Source organism: Cygnus olor, chromosome 2, assembly GCF_009769625.2.
Source record: "Cygnus olor isolate bCygOlo1 chromosome 2, bCygOlo1.pri.v2, whole genome shotgun sequence".
Taxonomy (NCBI): domain Eukaryota; kingdom Metazoa; phylum Chordata; class Aves; order Anseriformes; family Anatidae; genus Cygnus; species Cygnus olor.
Genome location: NC_049170.1, coordinates 37725225 through 37750865, shown reverse-complemented (window position 1 = coordinate 37750865; position 25641 = coordinate 37725225). Strand labels below are relative to the sequence as shown.

Sequence of the window (25641 nt, the reverse complement as noted above, 5' to 3'; positions counted from 1 at the left end):
CTGACTATCCCCTTTCCCTCCCAGATTATGTAGGGATTTTTTTTTTAATGTCTGATTTCTTGTTTAATCGCACCAGTCTTTTATATGATAGAAGTCCTTCACCAAGACAGTCTGCTTAAAATCTGACATACAAAGGGGCCTTAGGAACGGTCAGTTTCTGTGTTAATATTGTAGACCAGTGTGAAGCTTGTTTAACACTGAAGAGCCTGGAATTTAAAAAAAAAAAAACTTGATAGTCCAGTGTAAGATTATTGACCAATTACTTTTTGTTTCCAGCTGAGCTACCAGGATCATCTGCAATCAAGCTCTCCTCCTTGTGTGATCTTCCAGCTCAGCTGCAAGAATTGTACCAGCAGGGCTTCGTCTTGGCTGCTGTCCACCCCTTCGTGCAGCCAACTGATGAAAAAGAGAAAACTCCCCAGGAACAAATCTTCAGGGCTGTGCTTATCAAGAAAACAGAAAGGTAAAGCACTTCCAGTGAACTGGGATAAAAATAGACAATGTGATTTCCTGCTGAGTTTTGACCTACATCAGGAAATTATAGCAGAGTTTACTGTGCAAGACTTGATTTTTTTAATTTTTTTTTGTGGGCTTGAATAGGCTTAACATGTTCTTCGTGTTTAAAATTCATCCGCAGTTTGGCAGACAACTCAGAGAATAACAAGTTGAAATATGCTCTATATTTTGGGATATGTTGTCATGAAAGGCAAACAAACAAACCGTATGCCTAACAGTTTGTGAGGATGGTCTAGGATTGGTACCCTTTAATAATTTATTAGAATAAATTAAGGCAGAAGAAATATTTGCTTAGTAAAGACATATTTTGTGTTTAGCGGGTTACAGTTAATGCAATTAATTTGAGAACCACAACGTTAATGCATGCTTTTATCTGTAGACTTTAGGCTCTTCTTTCCTCTAAACAATACAAGCTCTTTTAATTTTTGATTCAGAGCAAGCTCCTTAAATTAAAAGATGACTTTCTTGCTTTGTTCAGAGTCTTAAAATGTATTAAGAATATTTTACACAATCAAAGTCTGAAGATGAATAAACAAACAGGAATACTGTTCTTTTATGTTTTAATCTGATTTTAATAACATCAATAGAATGTGCTGTTAACTAGTTGAAAGCAAATTAAAATGTGAATTTTTTAAACATAGTTTTAGGATTTTTGCTTAACTATTTCAAATACAATTTAATGTTATTTGAATGCTCACAACTCTGTAGCTACCCACGTTGTTGCAGCCACGTTGTGCAATTTTTCCACATAAACTGCATTTCCCACTCTGTCCCTTTTTACAGCAACCTTTACGGAAAGCTGGGGGATAACTCAGCCTCCTGTTTGCTGATTCCAGTCTCTCTGCTGATGCTTGAATGAAAAGATGTAATTGTTTTAAACACCTCTTTAAAACTGAAAACCACCATTCGATTTGCTACAGCCTGGTGGTCAATTGGGAGCAAGTATGGACCGAGTCAAACTTCAGTCTGTGACCTAAGGAAGGTTTTCTGTTTTCTTACCAAATGTATGCAGGCATTAGGTATCACAGCCAACACTAGCTTCTAAAATAACTCTCAACTTACCTTCACTTGCTTTTAGTTTTATTAATGAAAAACTTCATGCTGGCATCCTGATGTTGTTTAAAGGGTTTCCAGTTTTATGGTCGGAGTGTTTGGCTGTGTAGTGGACTTCTAGGGTAACACTGTGATGGACTTACCTATTTGTTAGGCTTTGTATTCCCTTCCTACAAAGTGCCTTGCTGCAGATAATCAAAGCATTTGCATGCCTGAGTTTGCAACGTGGTCAGAGGGCTCAGCATCTTTCAGGACCAAGCTGTAAAGACGTGTCAGGGGAAAGCATCCTCCTCCTTGGCAGTAAGAATGGAAGGGACATCATCGTCAAGCCAGAAAGCTCAGTCGCTGCTGTCCTGTGCCATATCCAGTAGTTTACGTCTGTGCAGAATGAATGTGAAAGAGTACAAAACCCTAATTGCCTACTCACTCGCTTGGGTGCCAGTGTTTCACATGCTTCAGACAGCTGTAAATGACTGTGCAAAATTAAAGACAGGAGAGAGTCTTGAACCAATTAGATCTCCTTTTGCATTCACACTCCATTTCTTTGCCTTCTCTTATCTGTCATTTCTGGCTGCCTGGGGAAGTGGAAGAGAGTTGGTGCAGTAGGAAAAAAAACAGAGAAGTATCAGGAGGGGAAATTACATCAGTTTGGTGTTTCTTGTAGTGTAAATATTCCTGAGTTTGGCCAAGAGTGTGGAAGAAACCGCTTTCGTAGCGTGTGAATGCAATGGCTCTCTGAATTGTCAAGCTCAAGGGAGAGAGATGGACATTGCATGGATTTCACATGACCATGGCCTGTACAGAGACCAGTTGTACTGGAACCATGAGTTTATCCTATTCAAGTAAGAACTGTGAGGAAAAAAATCTATGACCTTAATTAACCTTTCTCATTACACTGCTGATAAAGGACAAATGATACCTTTTGTCACTGAAGACTGTCAGGTCTCAGGCATCTGTAGGCTGTCTCTGTATAAAACAGCTAAAGTCTTGGGCAGGTGTTAAGGTCTGCTGAGGGTATTTGTTGGTGAGATTAGTGTTTATTTCTGTCATAAGATTTTCAAGTGTAAGTAGCCCAGCTACAGTTGTAGGTTCGCTGCTAACATCATTCATACTGCGAAGTGAGACGTGGTTGCCTGCTGTTCGCTCTGATGGTGGTGCCAGGCGTGCACGGGGAGCCAAGGAGTCATAAAAAGCTCTTTACTGCGGTGTGGGGCCACCCTCAGGATTCCCCGGCCATCTCTGCAGAACTCTTGAGGCTGTAGCTCCTCTTTTACTGCAGGTGTTTCACCACAGATGGCTCCAGCACCACCTGCTTAACTTGTCAGTTGTCCAGCAGATACCAGGTGCGGTGTGTTCACCTTGCTGATTTTGTTGCCTGAATGGAACAGAAACTGAGTTGTTGTGTGAGTGCCTTTTGGTGCAGTAATATCAATTCTGTGTATGAAGATAAAGCTGAATATTTGAATTAGTGTCTGCTTTAATCAGTTACAGCTTTAGATGTCAGTTTTATGTTTTAAAATGAATACACTGTTGCCTCACATTTTGAGTTCTTTGTTTTGAGGTAGCATTGCCTCTCCAAAGGTAGAAAGAGGCAGTGCTAGCTGCAACAGATGATGTGCATGAGGATCTGCAAGCTGCTGCTAACTGTAAAATTTGCGGTGCCTTAGTTTGTTCAAGAACAAAATGGAGAGAGGAGTGCTTAGACATGTCAGACGTTAAAGCTCTTGGAAAAAGTACCTAATAGTGTCGGTCCTCCTGTTTTGACATTGTCCTGGAGTTTTAAAACCCTCAGTGTGAATTTGCAATATCATTGTACATTTGCTTCTTTCTTTGAAAGTCACTAGATAGTTCTGTTTTTAATCTGTACTGGTATCTCTGTGACTACATTGTCCTAGCTTTATGTTCAGTAGTGGTAAATAAGGAAGGAAGACTCGTTCCTGCTCTAGGACATTTAAGGAAACACATTCCTAACATACATGGAAGCCGTAAATGTTGAAAAGCAAGGTTTGTTGCTTGGAAATGTTAAGAAAAATTTAAAAGTAAAGGGCATGTATATATATATATATATGCATATATATATACACATGCATATATATACATATATAAATCAACAATAAAATTATCGCTGCAAAATGTCACGTTCAATTAAAGGAAATGAAATAAATGTAGAAGTATTTAATTCTTTAGAGGTACTGGGCATAGTCTACCAAGTAGATGAACGACTCTGCCATAGCTCTTGATAAATTTAATATAATAGATTTGACTGTATTTATTTATGTAGCACCTAATTGCATTATGCACAGTGACCAATTGATTGGAAGTGGTTTGGAAGTCGAATAGAATAGAGTAGAATAATGGAATAATAATTTTAATGTTTCTGTGATTACTTTTCCCTTTCTCCCTCTATCTCAGTTTCAATGGACTTTTAAAATAAAAAGTAATTGACTGTTTTACTGACTGTGCTAACGTTTGAGACGCTTTTCTCAGATAAGTTGTTTCATTAAAACATATGCAAAGAAGAATCTTTGAGCCCAGGTTTTTAATTTTTTTTTTTTTTTGGGGGGGGGTGGGGGGGAGGGAGGGAGGGGACTTCAGGGAAGGCTCTAGGTGTGAAGAGTAGCCCATGGCCTGCTGGTTCACATTGATTCACACTTGAGAAAAGTTGATTCACACTGATTTACACTTGAAGAGAATCATCTCAGGAAAAAGGATATATGGTAGTATTCTGGAAAGTGAGAATTTGTGGTAGTGTATTGCTGCTGGCAAAGGGATCGAGGAAGGTCAGCTCATTTGTAAGGCCCTGGCTAACAAAAATAAGGAGAGTAGCATGCATGTCATTTATGTTCCCCTGAGGAACAGAAAGGTCATTAGTTCTTCATGTGTCTCTTTTTTCCATTTTCTTTCCATATGTTCTAATTTTGAATATCAGAATCTGTGTTTAGGTGTCTTGTGCAAATCACTAGCACTGACAGTCTATGCCTGTTTCCTGCAAAAAAAAAATCCCAGTCTGCTTCTAAACAAAATTGTAACAAAACCATAATGCAAAGCTGCTTTAATTTATCCCCAGCTCCCTGTAGTGTGACACCCCTGTCTGATGTCTTGAAGTTAAATTCAATGTTAATTAAAATGTTTGCATTTCTCTTTTTAAATACTGTGCATTACATTTTTTTCCACTAAGAAATATATGTGGTCCAGACTCACCAACTGTCTACTTAGAATAATTCTTACATGTTTGCAGATGGTTTATTTTATAATAGTAGAATGAAACAGGGGAAATAATCTGAAGTCCAGATAGGTCTTTCTCTCTTTGTTTCACGTGTCTCTTAACACATCATCTTCTACAGGTTTTCCTTCCAATCAGTAGTCAACAAGGAAACATGGCCGTGAAGAATTAGACTAAATAATATAATTTAAGAATATTTTTTAGAATAGACTTCTCTGTTTACCTCAAGCAACTTTGCAGCTGTTCTTCCTTACTGTAAAATAATGAGGTGTCAGGTGCTCCACTAATACACTTGATGAGATGATTCTGTTTCTATTTTTATAATTTCCCCATTTCCATTAATCCTGATGAAATGCAAACTTTCATCACTTAGCCAAAAATAATTTTATTTATCTGCAAAGAAGTTTGACAGACTTGAGTTCAAAAGTTTAATCGTAAAATGGGATTTTTACAGTTTTTTTTAACGTGATTTTAATTCCAAGTTATTTCTGTTAGTGACATCTGAGAAATAGCTATTTTTTTGTCTCCTCTGCATCACTTAAAATCTGGATTCTACAACAGACTAGAAAAATTAAGGTAGTATTATTTAAATGTAAATGCAAAATACTGAAATTACTTAAACATGCAAATGAATGAAACAGCTTCTCTTTCCATGAAAGGGAGGAAAACTGTTATTCTGAAGAACTGATGAAATATGAAAAGACATAATTACATTAGGAAGGAGTAGCAGCCTCTTGAAGCGTGATGCTTTATGAAGTCTTGGGATGGTCCTCTAGCATTTGGGTTTGCACATTCGCCTTCCAGAGGCAATGAAAACATTTCTGAAGACATCCAGATGATTCCCAGAGACTCCTTCTAGTCCCCAAATGCTTTTTTATTCAAGATTTTTTGATAGTTAATTGAAACAGTGAGTTCTTGCTCTGACTTTATATAGAATTTAGTTGATTGAGCCTTGAGCCATGACTGATAGATACCTCTGCCTGGCAAGCCCTTCTTTCATTTCCTTGGGTGTTTCCTCATTTTCCATGTGGAAAATTTTCATGCCATGTTTGCTCTTTAGTCTGAGGGTGGTGAGGCACTGGCACAGGTTGCACAGAGAAGCTGTGGATGCCCCATCCCTGGAGGTGTTCAAGGCCAGGCTGGATGGGGCCCTGAGCAACCTGATCTGGTGGGAGGTGTCCCTGCCCATGGCAGGGGGGTTGGAACTGGATGATCGTTAAGGTCCCTTCCAACTCAAACTGTTCCATGAGTTGATGAATATTGTGGGAGCCAGTGTCAAATCTCTTGCTCAAATTGCCCTAAATGACCAGTCATTTTATTGTCAAAGGCAGTTGGGTTGGTCAAGTATGATTTACCCTTGCTAAATCCATGCTGAGTGTTTCCAAACTCCTTCTCCTTCATAGGCCGTGAGACGTTCTACAAAAGAGCTCTGTGGAAATACAGAATCACCAGTCTGTGTTTCAAAATAATACAGTTTGATTAAAAGTATCAGTGATCTTCTCTAGTGCCCCGGTGCTTGCTGGAGTTGCCAAAAATACATACTTTGCACTGGCACAATATATTCTTAATTTAAATGTAAATGCGTGTGTGTGTATATGTATATTTATTTGATTTTCATGTAGGATTTAGGCCTGAAGACAGCAAATTTCTGACCCTGCCTTTATGAGAATTAGGATCAAACACGTTTTGTGTGCAAATGCAGCAAGTGTTGTTGCTCTCAGCAGGCTGATTTCAGCTTGATGAAAGAATAATATTTATTCCACGCCCAAGAGTCAACAGATATCTTCCTTTAGCTCAAAAGACAATGCCTAGGGTTTTTAAAGCTTTTTATTTGTTTTAAGTTCAAAGAAATACATATTTCCTCACAACAACTTCCAACGTTGACCCAAAATAAATATTCTTTCATCAATGTTCTCGTTATAAACACTGCACGTAAAAGAAGCCTATGTATCCATACATGCCTGACCTTCTCTCAAGAAACTCTATATGCTGCTATTTAAAAAGCATATATATGTACTATCAAATAATACATACTCCAGTGATAAGATTTCCTATCTAAGAAAATTCCCGGTAAAGAAAATACCTAGGTAATAAAGTTAAAGCAGTGTCCAGTGTGACAGAGTTGAGCTGGTTATGATACAATATACTAGCTTTTATTTTTTCTAAAAAATATGTATTTTTTAGGTGGGCATCATAAAACCTGTGAATCTTTAAGTGCTGAGTTCTTGGCTTTCAGATAATTGAATTTTGGCATTTTTTTAACCTGGAATTAATACCGATATCAACCATGAATGTTAATCCTCTTAATGTGTTTCTAGTTTTTCATAATGAAGATCAATTTGTTACAAATATGCAGATATATTTGGAAACATAAGCTGTTCTGCTATGGAATTATTTCTGTGCAGTGGAAAATCTCAAGACTGCACATACCTTCCTCGCATCATGTTAAATAAACAATCATTTTGGAGTATCTCTGCAGCTTACAAGCGTGCTTTCAAGTTTTCGAATTCATGGGTATGGAGAAATTCAGGAAGATTAGGACCAAATATTGGCTCCCTTATTTTCTTCTTATGTCTGAAAAGGATTGGAAATCCAGTTTGTAACAGACACTGATGTGTCAGCTTTAATAGTTAATGTGTAAGTTACTGGTACTCTACAGCTGGTAGTGGTTTATCTACCATGAAATGGTGCCTAACTGCAAACAGCTGTACAGGAAATGACAGCCTACTGAAACAACCATCATAAAATATTTTGGACCAGTGAGTTTCCAGCTATAAGTGAAAATCTTATTTATTTTATGTGTTTTCCTCTTTAGTGGCACTAGAGGACCAGTTTAGGATTCAAGACCCCACTCTTTCAGATCTGCAGTCCTCAGCCTGCTCCTTATCAGTGACACTTGAGGGTGCCCCTCTACCCCCAGCTCCGATGTGCCTGCAAACTCCATCCCTCTGAACAGTGCCAGGTAGACTGAAATTCCCTCCCAGCTGTTTGCCACCCTCTGGTTAAGGTTTTTGGTAGTCACTGAGGATGCCCACAGTTGATAGTAAATCCTTTTTCTGGAAAATCGATGAAGATAAACAAACCGTGAGATACATAACAAAGGAAGAAAAACAAATAAAAGCCTAGAGTGTATAAGATACAGTCTGACAGGAAAATTCCTGTCAGTCTCCATGCTTAACCTGTGCTTACTTACTCTCTCCTGGTGTTGTGGACAGTAGAGTTCCCTTCCCCACTGCATGTGAAGGGATCGCATACTTTGCAGTCACTTCTCTTCCCTCGCAGGCATCATTACGTACGTTACAATGAGTACAAGCCCTGGTCATTGTGTACCAGCTTCTGCTGTTAGTCCTAGCTTCCAGGAAAGGTACAGCGTGACTGTATCCCAGTGTGCTTTTTTCAGGGCTGAGGCACTTTTAATTGGCCCAAGGATTTTTTTTATTAAAGGAGCAAAGGTAATAAAAAAAACAACCTTGAATGTCCAAAGACAGTGAAGGGAGGAAGATTCAGTTTTCTATCCTAGGAGGAGGAAGAAATTGCTAAGTATACATCAAGAAGAAAAAGGAGATCTTTCAAATTGTTAGAGCTTATACATTTTCTTTAAAGATAGACTGATCCCAGCATTTCTCTTTTGCTTTCTGTTGAGAAATATTTTTTGATGGGAAGGTGGAAATAAAGTTTACATAAAACCATTGCTTTAATTAAAAAAAAAAAAAGTGTTATGTTGGCCTTCTAGTAACTTCCTGTGCTGTAATATTGGCAACAGACTCCAGGGTATGGATTATTGATTTATTTCTCAAATGTCCTCCTTCAGAAGAAACGGGGATATGAGTGCAGGGATGAGACTGAAGTCAGGAGATTTGGACATTTCCTCTGACCTCTGTGATCTTCGTAGAATCATAGAATGGCTCGAGTTGGAAGGCATCTTGAAGATCACCCAGTTCCAACCCCCCTGCCATAGGCAGGGATGCCACCCACTAGATCACGTTGCCCAGGGCCTCATCTAACCTGGTCTTGAACACCTCCAGGGATGGGGCAACTGAAACCTCTCTGGGCAACCTGTTCCAGTGCCTCACCACTCTCTGAGTGAAGAATTTCCTCCTAATCTCTAATCTAAAACTCCCTTCTTTAGTTTAAAGCCATTCCCCCGTGTCCTGTCATTATCTGATTGAGCAAGGATCCTGATAGATGTTCCTATTTGGGGAATTTTTATTTCTATTTTGGGCATCCTACTTCATAGTCTCTAATGAAAGTGGTCCTAAAAGTAGCCCTCTTAAATTAATAAAATGGAAAACGTAATGATTTCTGCTCCGTATAGAATTTACTTATACCTGTATTTAGCTACTTCTGTCTGGCTGTACTAATTATATTCAAAGAGTGTAATGAGAAACTTTTATGATGTTGATGAATTACTTTGTGATTCATATATGAAATGTGCTGTTTATTGTATAGAGAGTGGAAATAATTTCTTGTCCACCTGGATTTGCTCAGAAAATTATTTTTGCAGTCTGTGAAATCCAGTGCCATTTATTATCTTTACATGAAAAGCTATAGCTTTTGTTTTCTTAGTTTGTTTTTGACAGAATAAAAGACTTGAATTTTTCCTAAAAAGGTAAAAGCGACCAGTATAGACAAAGACCTGCCTTTAACATATATGGACATATTTTACTTGAAAGCATGGAAAAATAGTTTTTGGTAATATATGGTACGTCTGTTTGAGGCTAAGTAGAGATTTTATGGCCTTTAACAGGATCTGTTACGTGTATTCTGTAAAATAATGTTCCTAGCAGACTGCAGTGGTATTTGATGCAATTATTTTTGTGAACCCTAGGGCAGAGGTAGCCCTCAGATTCTTAGAGGAGGAATTCATTATCTTGTGTTCTCTTAAATATTTACCAGCAGCAAGTGCGTTTTGGAGTAAATGCTTGTTAAAGGGGGAATAAACAAACAGGTCATTTTAAGCAGTTACGGTAAGAATTACTGTGCTTTTATGGATATCATCTGTATCTCAAGTAACACTTGCTCCTTTTAAATGGGTTGCAAGTACGTCCTCCGAAAATTACACAAACTCAGAGTTGAGGAAGCTGCTGAGGTGCAGGAGAGGAATTAGGATAGAGTGGTTCAAGGGCCAACTTCCCCCTCCTTATATGTGTGTACAAACCTCAGCATTATAGGTTGAAAAGGGTTTATTTTTACAGAGAGCCAGTGAGTTTAAACATGAAAATACAGTGTTTCTGGTACTTTTGGAATGATTAGAGTAGTGAGTTGTTGTTTGTCATGAGTATTTGTAGCACCACTGAGAGCTGACCGCCGTGTGGAGAAGACTTCGGCAAAGACCGGACACAGGAGGGACTGGGCCTCTGGATCTGTTCTGTTTGGTTCTGTCCCTGGGCCTCTCTTTAAATAAGCATGGATAGCGTGGCACATACTTCATTTTCAGGGTTTGCTATGTTAGCGTAGAACTTGAGCTGTATTATTTCAAAGTCTCTGAGCTAGGAGTATCACTTCCTCAGCCAGGCCGGAGTGGGGCTGTGGTGGCTGAGGTGGGCTTTCCCAGCAAGGGAGCTGCCTGAGACATTTGGTCCTCACGTAGCTAAAGAAAGGTCTGGTGGTGTCTCGGAACAATGGGATTGGTTGTATAAAAAAGGCTTGGTGCCTTGCTACCTGCTCCTAGTAACCACTTGTGGTTTGGAATAATACGTGACTGAAGCACTGGAGAATTGTGTTGGCGCCATTTGATGTTGCATGGACTTTGCATTGCGTTATCAAGTGGCAGTTTTGATGGTTTATTGATTGCTAGGGTATTAGAGAGCCTTAGCTCATACATATTTGTATCTGGAAACATGATTTCTATCTGGAAATGATGATTAGATAACATCAGGCTTACATTTCCAGTTAGTCATATAGAGATTTTAGAAAAAAACTCTAAGCGTACCACTATTTACGCTAGCAGGGAGGCTTTCTTAAATGTATTTTTATCTTATTGAAAAGCCGTTAATCTGCGATGGAAAATCTGCACAGACTAGATTATTTTATCTAGGACATTATCTAGAAGATTAAACATGGTTGTCTGTAGTTCATGTGTTGTCCCTCACAAAATGACTTTTTCTTTGTAACAAATTGTTCTTTGCTGCTTGAATGAATTTCTGTATGCCTGTTACAGAAGGGTAGTAGTCGGACCCTTTTAGTTCCCCAATATTGATTTCTGTAAATCCTATAAAGACGTTTGGAGAGTTTCCATGGATAGCAATTTTTATCCAGAGTCAAGAAAAGAGCAGGACCACAAGCTAGGAGGAGAACCTAGAAAGCAGAAGAAAAACAAGTAGGGAAAGGGCTTCAGCATTCCCAAACAATTCATGATCTGCAAAATAATACTGTGTGGCTCATGTATAGGTGAGATGAGAGAAATGAAGCAAGGGTATATGGCCAAAGATGGGAGGAACAAGTACAAAATATAATGTCATGTGATGCTTTAGAAAATTTCTGCAGTATTGCCTAGGAAACACGCACTTCCAGTTTGCAGTCAGCAGCCCACGCATCTCATGGCTCTGAGTAACTGTTAGCATCTCGGGAAAGCCCCTGGGACCATCTGTAGCTGAAGCGTGTGCTTTACGTGTCACACAGTCTCAGTCCTCAGAACAGAACTCTAACACAGAAATGCTTTCACAAGCACGGCAAGCCTGCAAAGCCCTTGTTTTGGTGTTTTGCTGCTTCCTCGGCAGTCTTGGTTCAAACTTCTGCACCTTTCTTTCTGTCCTGTCTGTACCTGCTACATCAAGCAGCCACTGCCCAGAATTACTTCTTTACTTCAAACTGGATCTTTTGATGCTCTGTGTGGGACGTTAAGATAACTGCTTTGTTACTAATCCCAGGAATTACAGGCTGGCTTTTATTTTTGCACACTCCTCTATGTGTTTTCCTAAAGAGCTGGTACAACAACTGATTCTCTATGTTTCCTGTATTGATCAAGCGTATCAGTTTCCTTCCATGGCAGTCCAGAGATGAAAACTGCCTTCGGTGGCACTGCTTTGCTGTGCAGGCCTGTGGACTGTTTCTCAAGGTCATTCGGGTGAACTTCCAAACTTTCCCATTGGGTATTTTGACCAATATCATGTTTCCACATTTTTCAGCAATATATGTGGCAGATGTTACATGGTTTGAATTATTTTAGGAGTTAGTATCTTCTGAAAGAGAAGGAACATAGTTACATTTCTCAGCAACAAAGCATGCCATAAGACTGAAGGGTAGACTACTTTGATTACTTCTAGTTTTTAAATACTGACTTAGAATAATGGTAGGTAAGAGCGGGTATTCCTTTGATTACCAGCTATAAAACATGTTCTACACCTGTTTGATTTCTTTGCCATTTTTCTCACTTAAGGTGGAATAAGAGACTCACTTTCCATACAAGCACCATTGATCTTTTAGGCTGCCCGAATGGGCCCAGTGCCACTGTCAGTCTGTGCTGTTGGAACTGGCTTTCTGCGTGTCCTGAGAGTTGCACTGCCTGTGCATTCCCCTGGTGTTGGCCTTAGATGCCAGACTGACAAAATGTTTCTTGGACAGATTAAGAAGTCTGGAAGTCCCTGAGGCATTCCCCAATCACTGCCGTGATTTTATTCCTTAGCAAGTAGTGATGTGCTGTAGCTGCAGGGTGTCAGAACTGTGTTGAACTCAGTGGAGAGAATGTGTTGGAACTGAAGTTTTGTCTGAATGTTAGATCTCCATGAGAAATACCTATAATGGGGATTCCTGGGTTTGCACTGTTAACAACAGAAACTAATTCTGTTTTTCTACTGTCTCTTTAGGTCTCCAAAAGGTGACATCCATAGTGAAGGATATATCTTGGAGGTAGAGTCCTGCTCCTATTTGAACCAACCTTCAGACAAAAAGGAGATACCTGATTTTGTTAAGAAAGTGAGTAAAAAATCAAATTAAGAAAAAAAACCACCACAGCATGCTTTTATCTGCACCAGTTACTGCTACTGGTTCTGTCAGTCTGACAATAGGAATGTGCATGAATTTTGTGTAGTTGAAGCACTTCACTAGAATTTGTTGGCATTTTGTAATTTTAAGTACCTGAAGGGCAATTATACTTCAAAGAGAAACAAATTATTGATCATATTATTATGAGAAAATGACTTGTGGCATCACAGAAGAGTAATCTCTCACAGATGATACCAACTAAGTTACCAATGTAGAAGACAGTTCTGTAGTGGTGTAAATATTTTAAGTTGAAACAATATCATCGTTTTCATTTTAGTGTGCAAATATACTAACCTATTAACTCCTAGAATTCCCCAGATTGCTTAAAGTTTTATTCAGTATGATGATGTTAGCAGTTAGAGACTGTACTCATAAACTAAAGCACTTTGCCATCCAGAATAGTGTTGCTTTCAATTAGCTTTTCTATATATTGGTGAAATTGAAAATAACCTTGCAGTTCTTCATTTGTTGCCTTCTTTTTTAAATTATTTGTGATGATGTAATATTTTGCTAGACTGAAATTTAGCAGGTTATGTCCATTTTGATGGAGACAGATTTGCTGGGCATGCTTCAGATTTTGCAGCATCTGTTGTGTCCTATCGCATGTTATAAAAGCAGGCAATAAATACTATGTTGACATAGCCACCTGGTGTAATAATAGTGTGAGTAGGCGTACTCCCCTAGCTTTAATCCATCTTGCAGTGATGGTAGTAGAGACAATTTTGTAGAATAGACTTCAGCACAGGCTGTATGAGTTTGATAGGGACTCAGCTCGACAGACTACACTCATGTTCAATCTTTGCTATTTGCTACGAATAGTAAAAACTGGTTTTAAAATAATGCAGATCTGATCATCCTCATACTTAACAGATAAACAGATTTTGATATCAGAACAAGCTGAAGTTTTCTGAACAATTACTACTTTTCAGAAGTTTGAATCTGAGTCTAATTTTTTTCAGGGTTTATTGTGCTATTGCACTATTTATTGTGTTATTGCACTATTTTGGATTATTTCAGCATATTCACACAGGTAAAAACTGGTGTAATTCTTGTCTATTAGTTTCAACATGTTTGATTTTGCTCTTCAGTTCTTTAAATCAGAGTAGAAATATGTCACAACTGGTAGCAAAATTTTACATCATTCCAAGAGAAAATGTATTTGCAGTTGAATCTTCAGAAAGAGCATGGCTGACATGAAAACAAAATGACAACCCAGGAGGCGTCTTATTACCATAAATATTCAATTCTGAGACTCTTTAACATGCTTTTCTAGACTTGGAAATGTTTCTGTTGGTAGAAGTCATTTGACTATGGGGTTATGAAGATGCCTTTTTGAAATATAATAATTTAAATTTTAATAGCTGAAATCTATATTTACAGTTTCTCTGTAGGCTGAGTATGTCGCTCATCCTCAGATGTTATTTGATGTGGAGGAATTTGAAGTTCTTTGAAGTTGTTGCTGTCAGGTGTGTGCTGTGTCCCTGTCTGTATCTGATTAAACACATTATGAAAGTCTCAACGCTTTTTTGTAAATATAATTCAGGAAACAGGACTTGTTTGGGACTAGGAATTAATTGTAACATTAACTAATTTGTCTGAGCAACAAAAACGTCCATTGCTTTTAAGGGCAAATAAAACAGATGTTTATAAACAAAATAAATGAAAAATAAAGGAAGTTCTTCAAAGAAAGAGGAACAAAAAGCTGTTAGGGAGGGCAATTGCTTGCTTTCAAAAAAGAACAACCCTGTAATTCTCAAACTGTGGAATACAATTCAAGTTAATAGTATGTTGTAATTGAGTAGTCAATCCTTGATCACAGAGCTTTTTGTAAGAAAGTTGTTTAGCACAGGTTTGCCATCTTATTGCATTGCAAATTACTATATACTTTTAAAAAGATATCACATAGAATATCCATATTTTCAAAATAAAGTAACAAGACAAATTTTTCTCCAACTGGGAATTTACTAGAAAAAAATACCCTGGGAAAACTAACTTTATTGATTTTATTATGTGCTGCTGAGCAAGTATTATTTACGTGGAGTTTGAACAAGGGTGTGATTTTAATAGCTTCTTTTCTCAGTTGACCTTTTGTTGCATTGAAAATGCTGTATGTCGTATTGACTAGTAACCGCTTGCTCCTGGCAAACATGAAACGATTTTGCAATGGAATACAGCATAGGTAATAACTTTTTTCTTTTTCTGTAACTCCATATAAACGTATAAGAGAAGCGAAGTAGGAACAGAGAAGTTCTTTCACCTGGAGAATGCTTCTAGCTCATTGAGTGCCTTACTACCGGGTTGATTATAAAACATTTCAGAAATGCCAAAGAAGACTCTCTGGTCAAATCTGTGTGCCAGTACTGAGAATATCCTCCACTTCAGGACTCTCTCCAAATTTGCTATTCTTTTCTATACATTTTTGCCAGCCCTGTGGTTTCTGACTGTGGCAAGAGCCATGGAAGACAGGAGGCTCGTAAGTATCAGGGACGTAAAGCTGCATAGGATACACTATTCCTGTGTCTTAAAAACAGGCTTCCAACACCATGTTCTGTTTGCCCCTTCGTATCAATGTGGATCTACTTTAGGAAATGACGTGCAGCTTGACATGTCCTGAAGAGCTCAAACAGTCCCATGGTGTGTTGGTCATGTCATTCCTGGGCAATGGAAGAAGCAGCTGAACTGCTGTATAAATACAGTACTGCTGCATTGCTATCAGCGCTCCTGTCTTTTGCTCTCGGGAAAAAGAGAGATTAAAGATTTGCTCATCTGCTCTTTAATGAGCAGAGCTAAACTTCTGATCTCTGTGGCTCAGATCATTCCGAAGTTGTTGCAAGTCAGAAATGTTACTGCTAAGTTCCCCTATTTTGTAATACTTTGGCTTCTGTCTCATGTAAAATAGGGTAGCCTTCAATTACTTCCTTAGTTGCTCTTTAGTTCTGTGTATTCTGTTACCATATTTTTCATCTGAGGATGTTCTCCTGAATCTGCTGCGGCAAGGAGAGAAACTAGGCTGACATCCCAAGCAAAGAGTTATTTTAGATACATAGTCATATATGAATGCCAAGTATGTTTCTCATGACCTTTGCTTTACACATCAATCCGAGTTAAATTCTCCAGAAGAACTGCAGCAGACAGAAGTCTTTTACTTCTATGTTCGCATCTTTGTGGTGTTGGTGAAAGGTTAGGAAATGGAGAAGTTTCTGTGCCATTTCTTCCCAGTTCTGACATTTTAAAATTTAGGAAGCACATCTTTATATTTTTGGCTGCCTGGTTAACAGTGTTCCGTCAGAAGGAAATTTTTGTTATTTTTTTTTCAGTTTGATCCCATTCATCCCAAATTTTTTGTCCCTGTGGACTCATTATCCTTCTCTAGGGAAGTACGATAAGCATGGAGAAGTGTCATTTAAAAATGCTGTATCTCAACTGAAATCCAAATGCAGGCATCTTTCTTTTTGCCTAGAAAAGACCTTTTCCTGCTGGTCTGTCCTTACTTGACATGATTCAGAAATGAAGCCAGCTTCTTCCAACAACGCCAAGGCTGTACAGATGATTAATAGGTTTTATGTTTTAGAAGCAGACCAATCTAGCATGTGATATGATTGCCATGTTGAAACATGTAATCTTCTGACTAAATCTGTTGCGTGAGACAGCGTTCATCAAAGATGCTCATTGCTGTTCCCTGTGTTCGCAGTCTTGGTGAACTTCGGTGATGTTCAGCTGCTATCACCTGCACTAGCTCAGAAGCTGCCACTAACATGTCACTCTCCTAAGCAGTCCGCTGAACAACTTCTGTAGTCCAGAGTACCCTAGAAGTAACTGTGAATCCTGCAGGTGTAGTGACTTTGTCTATGAGTTTGTTGACATTTGTTTTCTAGTAATAGGATTGCTGGGCCAAGGAAGTGATGGTGCCTCTCAGACTCAACTGAGTGGGACTCCGAGAAGGAATATGCCACCAAAACACATTGCAAGGATGCTGTCGCCCATTTACTTTTTCTAGGAGATGGCATCTGACACAGTAATCACCAGGCCTCCTGGTACAAAAGCAAGTTGCCTCTAATTAAGGGCTGAGTAGGAAGTTGGACTACTTTGAATGGAAGGCCAATTTTTAAGGAGTTTAATTTCTGCACTACTCTGGTAGAGGTTTACCCTGTTTTAGAACTAGATTTACTTGTTTCTAATCATTGGACTTCTTCCAGACTGCTTAACTAACTCGGAGTGCTGTGCAGTGTCTTCGGCATGCTAATGCCTGTAGGAAGAACTCGCATCCTACGCTGCTGAAAGGATCTCCTGTATGAGAGTCCTGTTGCCAGTTGTATGGAATATAGTATCAAAGAGTATTTACTAGGACGTCTCTAAATGTCCTTAAAAAAAAAAAGCTTTGTCAGGAATAGAATTGGCATGAAGAATTTGATATATTTCGAGTGTTAGTTCATGCACTGTAATGCACTTTATTAATGTACTTTATTACTAACAAGCTTAAACTGTAGTTGAACTTGGTCAGTGTATTCTTGGAAGGTGAGATGTTTCTCCAGAAAGCTGAACATTTACCAGAGGTCAGTCTCACTGCAAGTCTGATGCTTTTATCAAACTACCAACACACTACTTTTCCTGCTCTCTTTTTTGTAGCTGTTTTGGTGTTATCAAGATGACTGTTATCTTAGTTCATGTGCATCGTTTTCTGGAGAGTCATCTGTATTGTGGTTCTGATGGGTGAAGAATTTTTGTATTGCTGCTCAAAGAGAGGTTAGTTAGTTCTCCAGCTTCTTTTAGTTGCTAGGTGGAAGCACAGTTTGGGTATTTAGAAGGACTTTTGTTTCTCCCATAAAATAAAACCATAATGCCAATATGAATTATCTTTTAAAATCTTTTCCATAGATGTTCTCAATCAAGGGAGTGATTCAGCCCAGATATGGCTCTCTGCTCATATCCTGTGTGTTTACTCACATCAGAATGAGTATTCATCACATATGGATAAAACAGGGCACTTTCACATGTCCATATAGTGTGTGTGAGGATAGTAAATGATTTTGAACTCTCAACTTCTAAGTTTTAAAACTCTCGTCAGCATCCAACTAGATGAAGGCATGGAAAATGAGAAGTGTCACAGAACAAATTTGTCCATAACAACATATATTTGTATTGTATTTATATATCATTTATATAGAGAGAAGTATTTTTGTGTTTGTAATAATGTGATAAGCAAATGAGAAGACAAAAGTCTACAATTTCCTATGAAAATTTAATGTAAATATTACTAATCTTTCAATTTTTTGGACTTACCATTGCAAGAAAAATACTGATTTCAGTATTTCTCACATTTTTGTCTCTTTCTGTTTCTCATTTCTGATGCTTCATCTCCTCATCTTTGCGTTGTGATAGGAGCAAAGCTTCTACGTTCTGAAGAGCTCTAGACTGCTGGTGGATTTCTTGAATGTGTTGCTGCAGTCCTACAAGGATCTCTTCTGTGAAGTCTCCAATTGCTCTGTTAATTACAGGGCTTGTTACCATGGATATTGTAATCCTGAACATTATTCTTTACTTTAAATACATTTTAGCTAACCTGTTCAGAAATTTCTTGCAGGAGATATGGTCAGAGCAGGTGGCAGTAAAAGATAGAAAGGGGAAAAAAAATCTTTATTATTGCTCACAGGATAGTGAGCAATAGTTCTTCAAATAAGTAAGCAGTTCAAATTTACTTCTGTGTCTAGAAAATGACCCTTCTAGAGTACTGTTTATTACCTAGGATTACTTATCTAGATGTGAGCTCAACCCCTTCTAAAATCATTTTCATCCTTCAAACAAACCGAAAAAATCCCACTCCGAAACCTTCACTCTTCAGAGTACTTGCAAAAGAACAATTCACCAGTTATTTCTTTAGCACTTCGTAATGAAAACCATCTCTGAGCACTTAGCCGACTGCTTTTTTTCTGCATTTTTTTCAGAGCAATCAGAGCCCCTATTTTGTTTTTAAGTATTTGGATCTTAGAAATGGATACGGTCATGAAGCAGAAGTTAAAACTCAACATCAGTGGTTCAGCTGTTTGTGATCCACTGTGATAATATTTATTAAAGTGCATTTTGTTAATATTTTGTAAGTGTATATATAACAAGAAATGGTAAAAAAATAGCATATACTGTATTTTAAACAGCCTAGTGTGAAGGGAAACATCTGTTCCTGGTTAAGCTTCTTTCAACTTGTGTTCTTTTGGCTAAGCCATGTAAGAGTGGTGTTGATATATATCTCCCATGAACATTGCAAAACTATTTTCAGGACTCTCCCAGGAGCCTGGTTGTGCTTTTATAATCCTTTGCCCCCAGCAGCTTTTAGAGTCATCCTCTTGACCAAGATAAAAATAGACGTTTTAAAGTATGTAGCTGATGTTTTTAATGATCCCGCTTCTGTCTGGTGGGAAAAATAACCTTTTTTTAATAATAAGCATGATAATATTTTATTCTCTGCTAAAATAAAATATGGTCAAATTGGTGAAATTGTAATTTTGGCTACAAGTAACAGATGGTTTGATGTAACAATGCGGTTATACAGAAACACTCTTTGGTTTATATAGAGATAAAAGAAAGCATTCCCTGCAAATTAAATGTCAAGTCCATAAGTTTGAGACCGAATTCTTCATATTTAAAGCTATCATGAACCCTTTTTTATTGCTTAGGAAAGGGATGCACTAAACCAGCGTATCTGTTTTGAGTAGCATGGCTTCAAATTGATTACAATTAAATGAATATGTTTGCTTATGTTCTACAAACACTGAACTGTGTTTGTCCAGCTAAAATGATTGATAGATACAAAGCTCAACCAACCATCTCTATAAATCTTTATTTTCCCTTTGCTTTGTTCACCCAATTAGGTTATGAGTGTCTCTCAAAAGATTCAGATGCAAGGCATGGCCTTCATTTCAAAACTATTTGAAAAATGTTGGTTCTCTAGATCAAGCTTTTGAGACATACTTAGTACGGACTTTTTTTGGTAGTGTATATCAGGTATTTGGGTGGAATGAGCATGGATGGCTGCTCTGTAGCAGTTTATCCCAGGCCTAAAGCAGTTTTCAGGGAATATATCTCAAATGCTGTGGATAAATTCATGATTTCTTTTCAGAGATAAGGGCAAAGCTGGGAGGACTCAGGTATGTTACAATGGCTTTTGGGTGGGTACTATAGTCTCTGAACCTTTGTAGTCTGTGTCCAATAATGTTCTTCCTTTGCCACCTCTGTAGAAAGAACATGCTAAAGTAAGACAGTAATTTGAGAAGAATCGCTGCACACAACGCCACAGAGGATGAGATAGTGTGGTTTCAGGAGCTGTCGTCTACTGAGATGGGATACACACTGAAAGAAGTGCGTGTGCTTGCACTGCCCTGCACTGTACATAGCCCAGTTGTATTGTTCTCAAGAAGGAATACATCACTAACAGAAGCTGAAGGGGAATTTTGACTTGTTACTCTAGACCCTTTCTTGGCTCTGGTAGCAGGAGATATATCGCTGTAACTTAATCTCTCTTGGCAGTGCTGTCTAAAGAGCATATCTTCTGTTTTATTCAACGGAACAGTAGGTTGCAGTAGGTTCTTGCTTAATTATGTTTTTCCCTGTTCTGTTTGTAGCTTTCAGTTCCAATTTGCAGAGTCTACTACCAATGAGCATGTTGCAAAACTGCGAAGCTTACTTTCTTTTCCCTGTTTGGTGCCTTATTTTGCTCTGCCACAAATGCGGCGAGAGCTTGGAGTGTCCAGTCGGTGGTTCTGTTGAAGGAGCTGTGTACTGCCAAGATGTTTTTTGTCTTTGGGTTTTGTTTTTGGACTCTATCTTCTCTTGTATCATGAACTTACTTCCAACAGTCTTATCTAAAGTTCCTAAGTGGTAAAATTACGGTCAAGGTTTTATTTGGAAGTATCAATGTAAACAATGCCAACAACGCTGTTTAAAGGAAGACCCAGTGGGCTGGGATTACAGTTATTCTTTCCAAGGCATCCCTCCAGTGTTTTATCCACAATGACCAATTATAATGTAATTGACATTGAAAATGATTGGTAATTTGAAAGTCTGAATACAGACTGGGATTTGACTTTCTATAAGCTACATTTATATTTACTTACATTTACGAGAGCATGAACTATCTATGTCAAACTCAGAATTGAATAGGTGAGTGTGAACTGGAAAAGGACAGAAATGTATGGGAAGTAGATGCTTAAATGACAGAGTATCTCAATCAGAAAGGTTGCATGGTTTGGAAGCCTTCAAATACTGAAACGGAGTTTCAGAGTAAAAGGACAGAGAAATGATTAGCAGTTGCTGCTTTGCTATTTGATTAGTAGAATTATCCCTATTTGTAAGCTTAGAGATGCAAAGTGCCGAAGTCATGGAAGTTTTGAGTTGTTTAGAAATAACTAAACCCTTCTTCAGAACATTAGCTAAGCTTAGTTGGTTTTAAAATAAGCAGTAAACTCTTGATGAGTGTTGCTGCCTTTTCAGGAAGGAGCATGCAAGATCCGTAGTAAATGTCAGAGGCAAACTAAAAGCCTGCCTTAATTTTAAACATCTGCTTTCAGAAATGAACAAGCTAGAAGGGGGACGTTCGGTATTTGTGATGAAACGTACTGCTGAATGTTAATGAAGGAGGGCACAGTTGGAGAACTGTAGTCTTGAACATCCTTTTCCAATTCCAGCTCCTGGCACGCAGTACGTAGTACTCTCCTCAAACCACAAGATAAGGTTCTTTGCCTGAAGATCCCTGGTGCTATCTCTGTTGGCAAAGGAGGTTTGTCTGAATCCTAAAATGAGATAGAAGAATACAGCAATCTTATTTCTGGTGTGCATTAGGAGATCTAATGCCTCTGACATTATTCTTTTAAAAACAACAAGCAAACAGACAGACAAGCATTTCTTTTATTAGCTAAGACAGCTTATGTTTGGTTTAAAAAAATTTAGATAGCTCTGAGCAAAATTGTTTCAAAGTTACTGTTTCAAAGGCCATATGTTTTCCCATCAGCAGGACTAAGTAGCTGTCTTCCTCTTAGTTCACTGCAGAGCCAACTACATGCATCTGGCTGTTGGGAAATCAGTCCATTGCCACTGGAGAATGTTGTCCATTCTCCAAGTGTGCTTTTGCTATGCATGCTCTTTGTAATTTTTTTCTGTTGTTTGTTTTTGTATGAGCAGCAGTCCCATTTAACCTGGCATTTTTTGTTACCTTGTGGTATCATTAAACATATAGCAAACCTGTTCATGAAATGTTCAGTCCAAATGACTAAGTTTTGAAGATAGCTTTCATCTAGATCATCAGGTATAAGTCTTGAGCCCAGTTGGGACTGTTACCAATTGGCGTGTCCTGATGACAGTAATAAAACTACTTTTGCTCTGCATGCATGCTGAGAGCTTCCAGCTTCTGGCATACAAGAGCTAGGAGAAATTCCTAACACTTGTCTTATTAAGTCTACCGTTTGGAAATCCTTATCCAAGAGAGAGATTCTCATTTTTAAGTGCCTTGGCGTTATTTCCCGTGTTTATTGATGCAGGTGGAATACTATCCTGAGCTTCCTGGAAGTGTCTGGTTTGCTGTGTGCCATCCCATGGGACAGACGTACAGAACCTGACTGTGAGCAATTACAGAAGCTGACAAATTACGATTCTCTTCAGCATGGGAACAGTATCCTTGAGCTTCTGTATTTATAAGTAATACCATCTTGCTCTCTATGAATAGGAGATTATTTTGGAGCTGATAATGCAACAAGAAACAGAGTCGCAGACAATACGTGAAATGTGCAATGAATTTCAAAGTGTCTCTATTCTAAATAGATTCGAGAAGAAAATCTGTACGTAACTGTTCAAAATGGGCTTTCAGCTTGGAGTCTGTGGATTTCTTTAATGGTCGCGATGCCTATAGTTTAAAAACTAGTAGTTTTCAAAAAAGAGGATTTCATCGTTCATTTATACCATTGCAAGGTGTGTTGTTACAGACCTTTGCATTTGACCACCAGCAATTTTCTAACTAGGTAGGAAGCCTTTAAGAGAATCAGAAGGTGGGACATAAATTTGCTGCGTCAACATAACATTCAGTGCCACTTCTTCGTGATTCTGATGGTGCCTTTTTTCCAAAGGCAGTATACAAACAGTGGTCAGGCAGTCACAAAATAATCAATAATGCTTTACAAATGTTAAGAAATGTTAATCCAAGTGCCCCAGGAAAAATTCAGTTAAGGTAGTGACACTGGGGTTTGACACAGTGCTTGTCCCTGTCCCTGCTGCAGTTAGTGGGAGATTTGATATTTATTTCACAGATAGCAAAGGCTAAATCTGTCCTTTTTTCCCCTCTAGGGAAAATGCCAGGTTTCTAATCAAGCAAATTATGGGGTTGGCATTAAATTCTTTAATGGCATTAGCCCTCTGTACACACGAAATTTCACCCCTTCTTTAAACAGGTTCTATTTTTAAACTGGCATATCTCCAGATTAATACAAACCAGTTATAAACTGATTTAGATGGACCCACTTGTTTTTTTTTTTTAATCCAAATTAAAATAAATGAGTTAAGTTCTGCTTCTGTTGTTAAACAGCATCTTTTGTGATGGAGACCTGTGTTTGTATTTGTGGTTAATATCATCCAAGCTGCACTTTGAGGCACTAAAAATGTTTCTGTTCCTATCTGGGGAAAGAACCAAAGAATTGTGGTTTTATATATATATTATTTTTTTTTCTTTGTTGGAGTTTCCCTTTAAAAAATTTCCCAACATGTAAAGAGCAACTATGTAGCATGTTTAAAACATAAAAAAGGTCAGTAAAATCACTGAAATTACTGTGGATCAACTCGTGTAAGCACTTCTATTGTTTTTTTTTTTTTTTGATGTGGTACATGGTAGAGGTGCATTTCCTCTGCTTTTTCTGCTTTTTCCTCTTTTTGTAGCATGGTGAGGACTTTCCCCCATTTGTTCTCTAGGCTGGCACATAAAATCAATTAATTGTAGTATTTATCTGATCTGGGGTATGCTCTGGGTGAGCCTGTCAAAGCAACAGCGTGTTCTTTCCATTCAGTTCACCTTTACCCCTGCTTTCTCCTGCACGTTGCCCTGTTACTGATTGTCAGGGTACCGAGGTTTGGTTTCTTGTTTGAGTCCGGGTTTGTGTTTTTTGGAATTTGAATATTTCAAATACAGGAAACAAGAAAGAGAAATGGATACCGGATGGCATAATTCATTCTGGCTGTAAAGGCAACTAAAATTCTGCACTACTTAAACTCTAAATAGGGTGCCAAAAAATCAAATTATTTTTGTTTGTTGTTTGAAATCAAATTACTTTCGTTCATAGGTTGAAAATGTTAGAGCTTCATACTTTATTTATGATGTGAGCTAGCTTCCTCGTCGTTTTGTGGAAAGTTGGAAAGACAGACTGTTTGCATCTGCTGATACATCACTTTGCTTTTCTGCAGCTTTCATTGCACAGTTGATGTAACGTTTCCTGTTAAATTGGCTTTATCGAAAATAATGAGATGTTTGGTTCTCCCTTATGCAATTGGGAAAATTTGAAATGTAGGTTTAAATAAAATATTGTATTCTATATACTGCTGATTAACTTGTTTGGAAAGTGCAGACGTGTTCTCTTTTTGTAGTATTTGTGCTAAACTATTAGGCTAATACAGCCTAGAATATCATTGCATCCTTATTTCCTTCTCTTGCTCTTCTGAGAACAAGAGCCTCAGAAGAAAAACATCAGGTTCAGGTATTCCTTAGACCGAACATATTTTCTTTGAGTGTGCCAAGACTGTAAGACATCGCTACAATAGCTGTGAAAGCTGTTCTCATCCAAATCACAGTGTGGGAGAGCCTGGTATGGGCTGACAAGCAGTCTTCCAGGACCAGTAAAAAAAAATACATATGTACTATCCTCACACTCTTAAGAGTTGTATACAAGTTAAATTTCTATAATTAGCTGCCCTGCAACCTGCTAAACAAATGTAGTGATGTGTGTATAGATTAGTGATAACAGATGAGCTGAATTTGTAATTCTTTCAATGACTTTTAAAAAATTTATTTGTAAAATTGCAACAGGGATTCAGAACTTGTGTTGTTCAGGGATTCAGAAAGTGTGTTATGAATGCAACATAAACCTTTCTGAGCAAGCCAGTTACATGCTGATGTTCTCTGTACACATCCATTTGATCAAGATACTGCTGGTAGTATTTTTATCTGGAGGTTATCATCCCCATTTAGCAATGAGCTTTAGTTAAGTCAGCATCTCATGTTTGTCAGGCTAAACCCCTGCGAAGACTGCTGTATTTGTTTCCTGGAGAGCTCTGTTTAAGTTCCTGCCATCACAACAGTAAGAGTTAATTTAACATGAAAAACATAACAGTGGTTTGAAAGAGGAAGCTCTTGTAGATGAGGTATCATCTGCAGGTTTGTATGTTCAGAACAGGACCACATTAGCAGGAAGTAGATGATTCATTTAGAAAAAAATAGTTCTAGGTAGGGAAGATGCAGAAATGAGCTTCCTCTTAAAATATATGTGTATATATTTAAATATATATATACAAAATTCTTCCCTATTCTGTTCCACCCCTTGTGCTTTCAATGTTAAGATTCATGTAAAATACTGTATTTCACTTGCTCCTGAAAAGAAGCCTGAACTGTTTCACATAAGTTCATACAAAATTGAACCTCAGAGAATAATTAAGACACTTCAACTCTCCAGAATTACATTGTATGCACAGAAAGTGAAACTATTTTTCCATTCTTAAGCCATTTCTTTTTGAAATATTTATGCATGTTTAGACTTTATATTATACAAACTGTATGCGTTACATGGAAACCTTTCCTTTTCTGTTGGTGATTTGGATAAATGAACTCATGCCTTTTCACAAGAGTC

The 25641-nt window shown here is 38.0% G+C and overlaps 1 protein-coding gene across 3 annotated transcripts in view; it reads left to right on the top strand.

Moving 5' to 3' along the window:
• Window positions 1-25641, top strand: part of RFTN1 (raftlin, lipid raft linker 1) — a 96454-nt gene that overhangs the window by 38671 nt on the left and 32142 nt on the right. For all 3 annotated transcript variants that reach the window (XM_040549763.1, XM_040549764.1, XM_040549762.1), the window contains exons 3-4: window positions 277-463; window positions 12598-12706. In XM_040549763.1, coding sequence (XP_040405697.1) covers window positions 277-463; window positions 12598-12706 — 296 coding nt within the window. The remainder of the gene's footprint in view (window positions 1-276; window positions 464-12597; window positions 12707-25641) is intronic.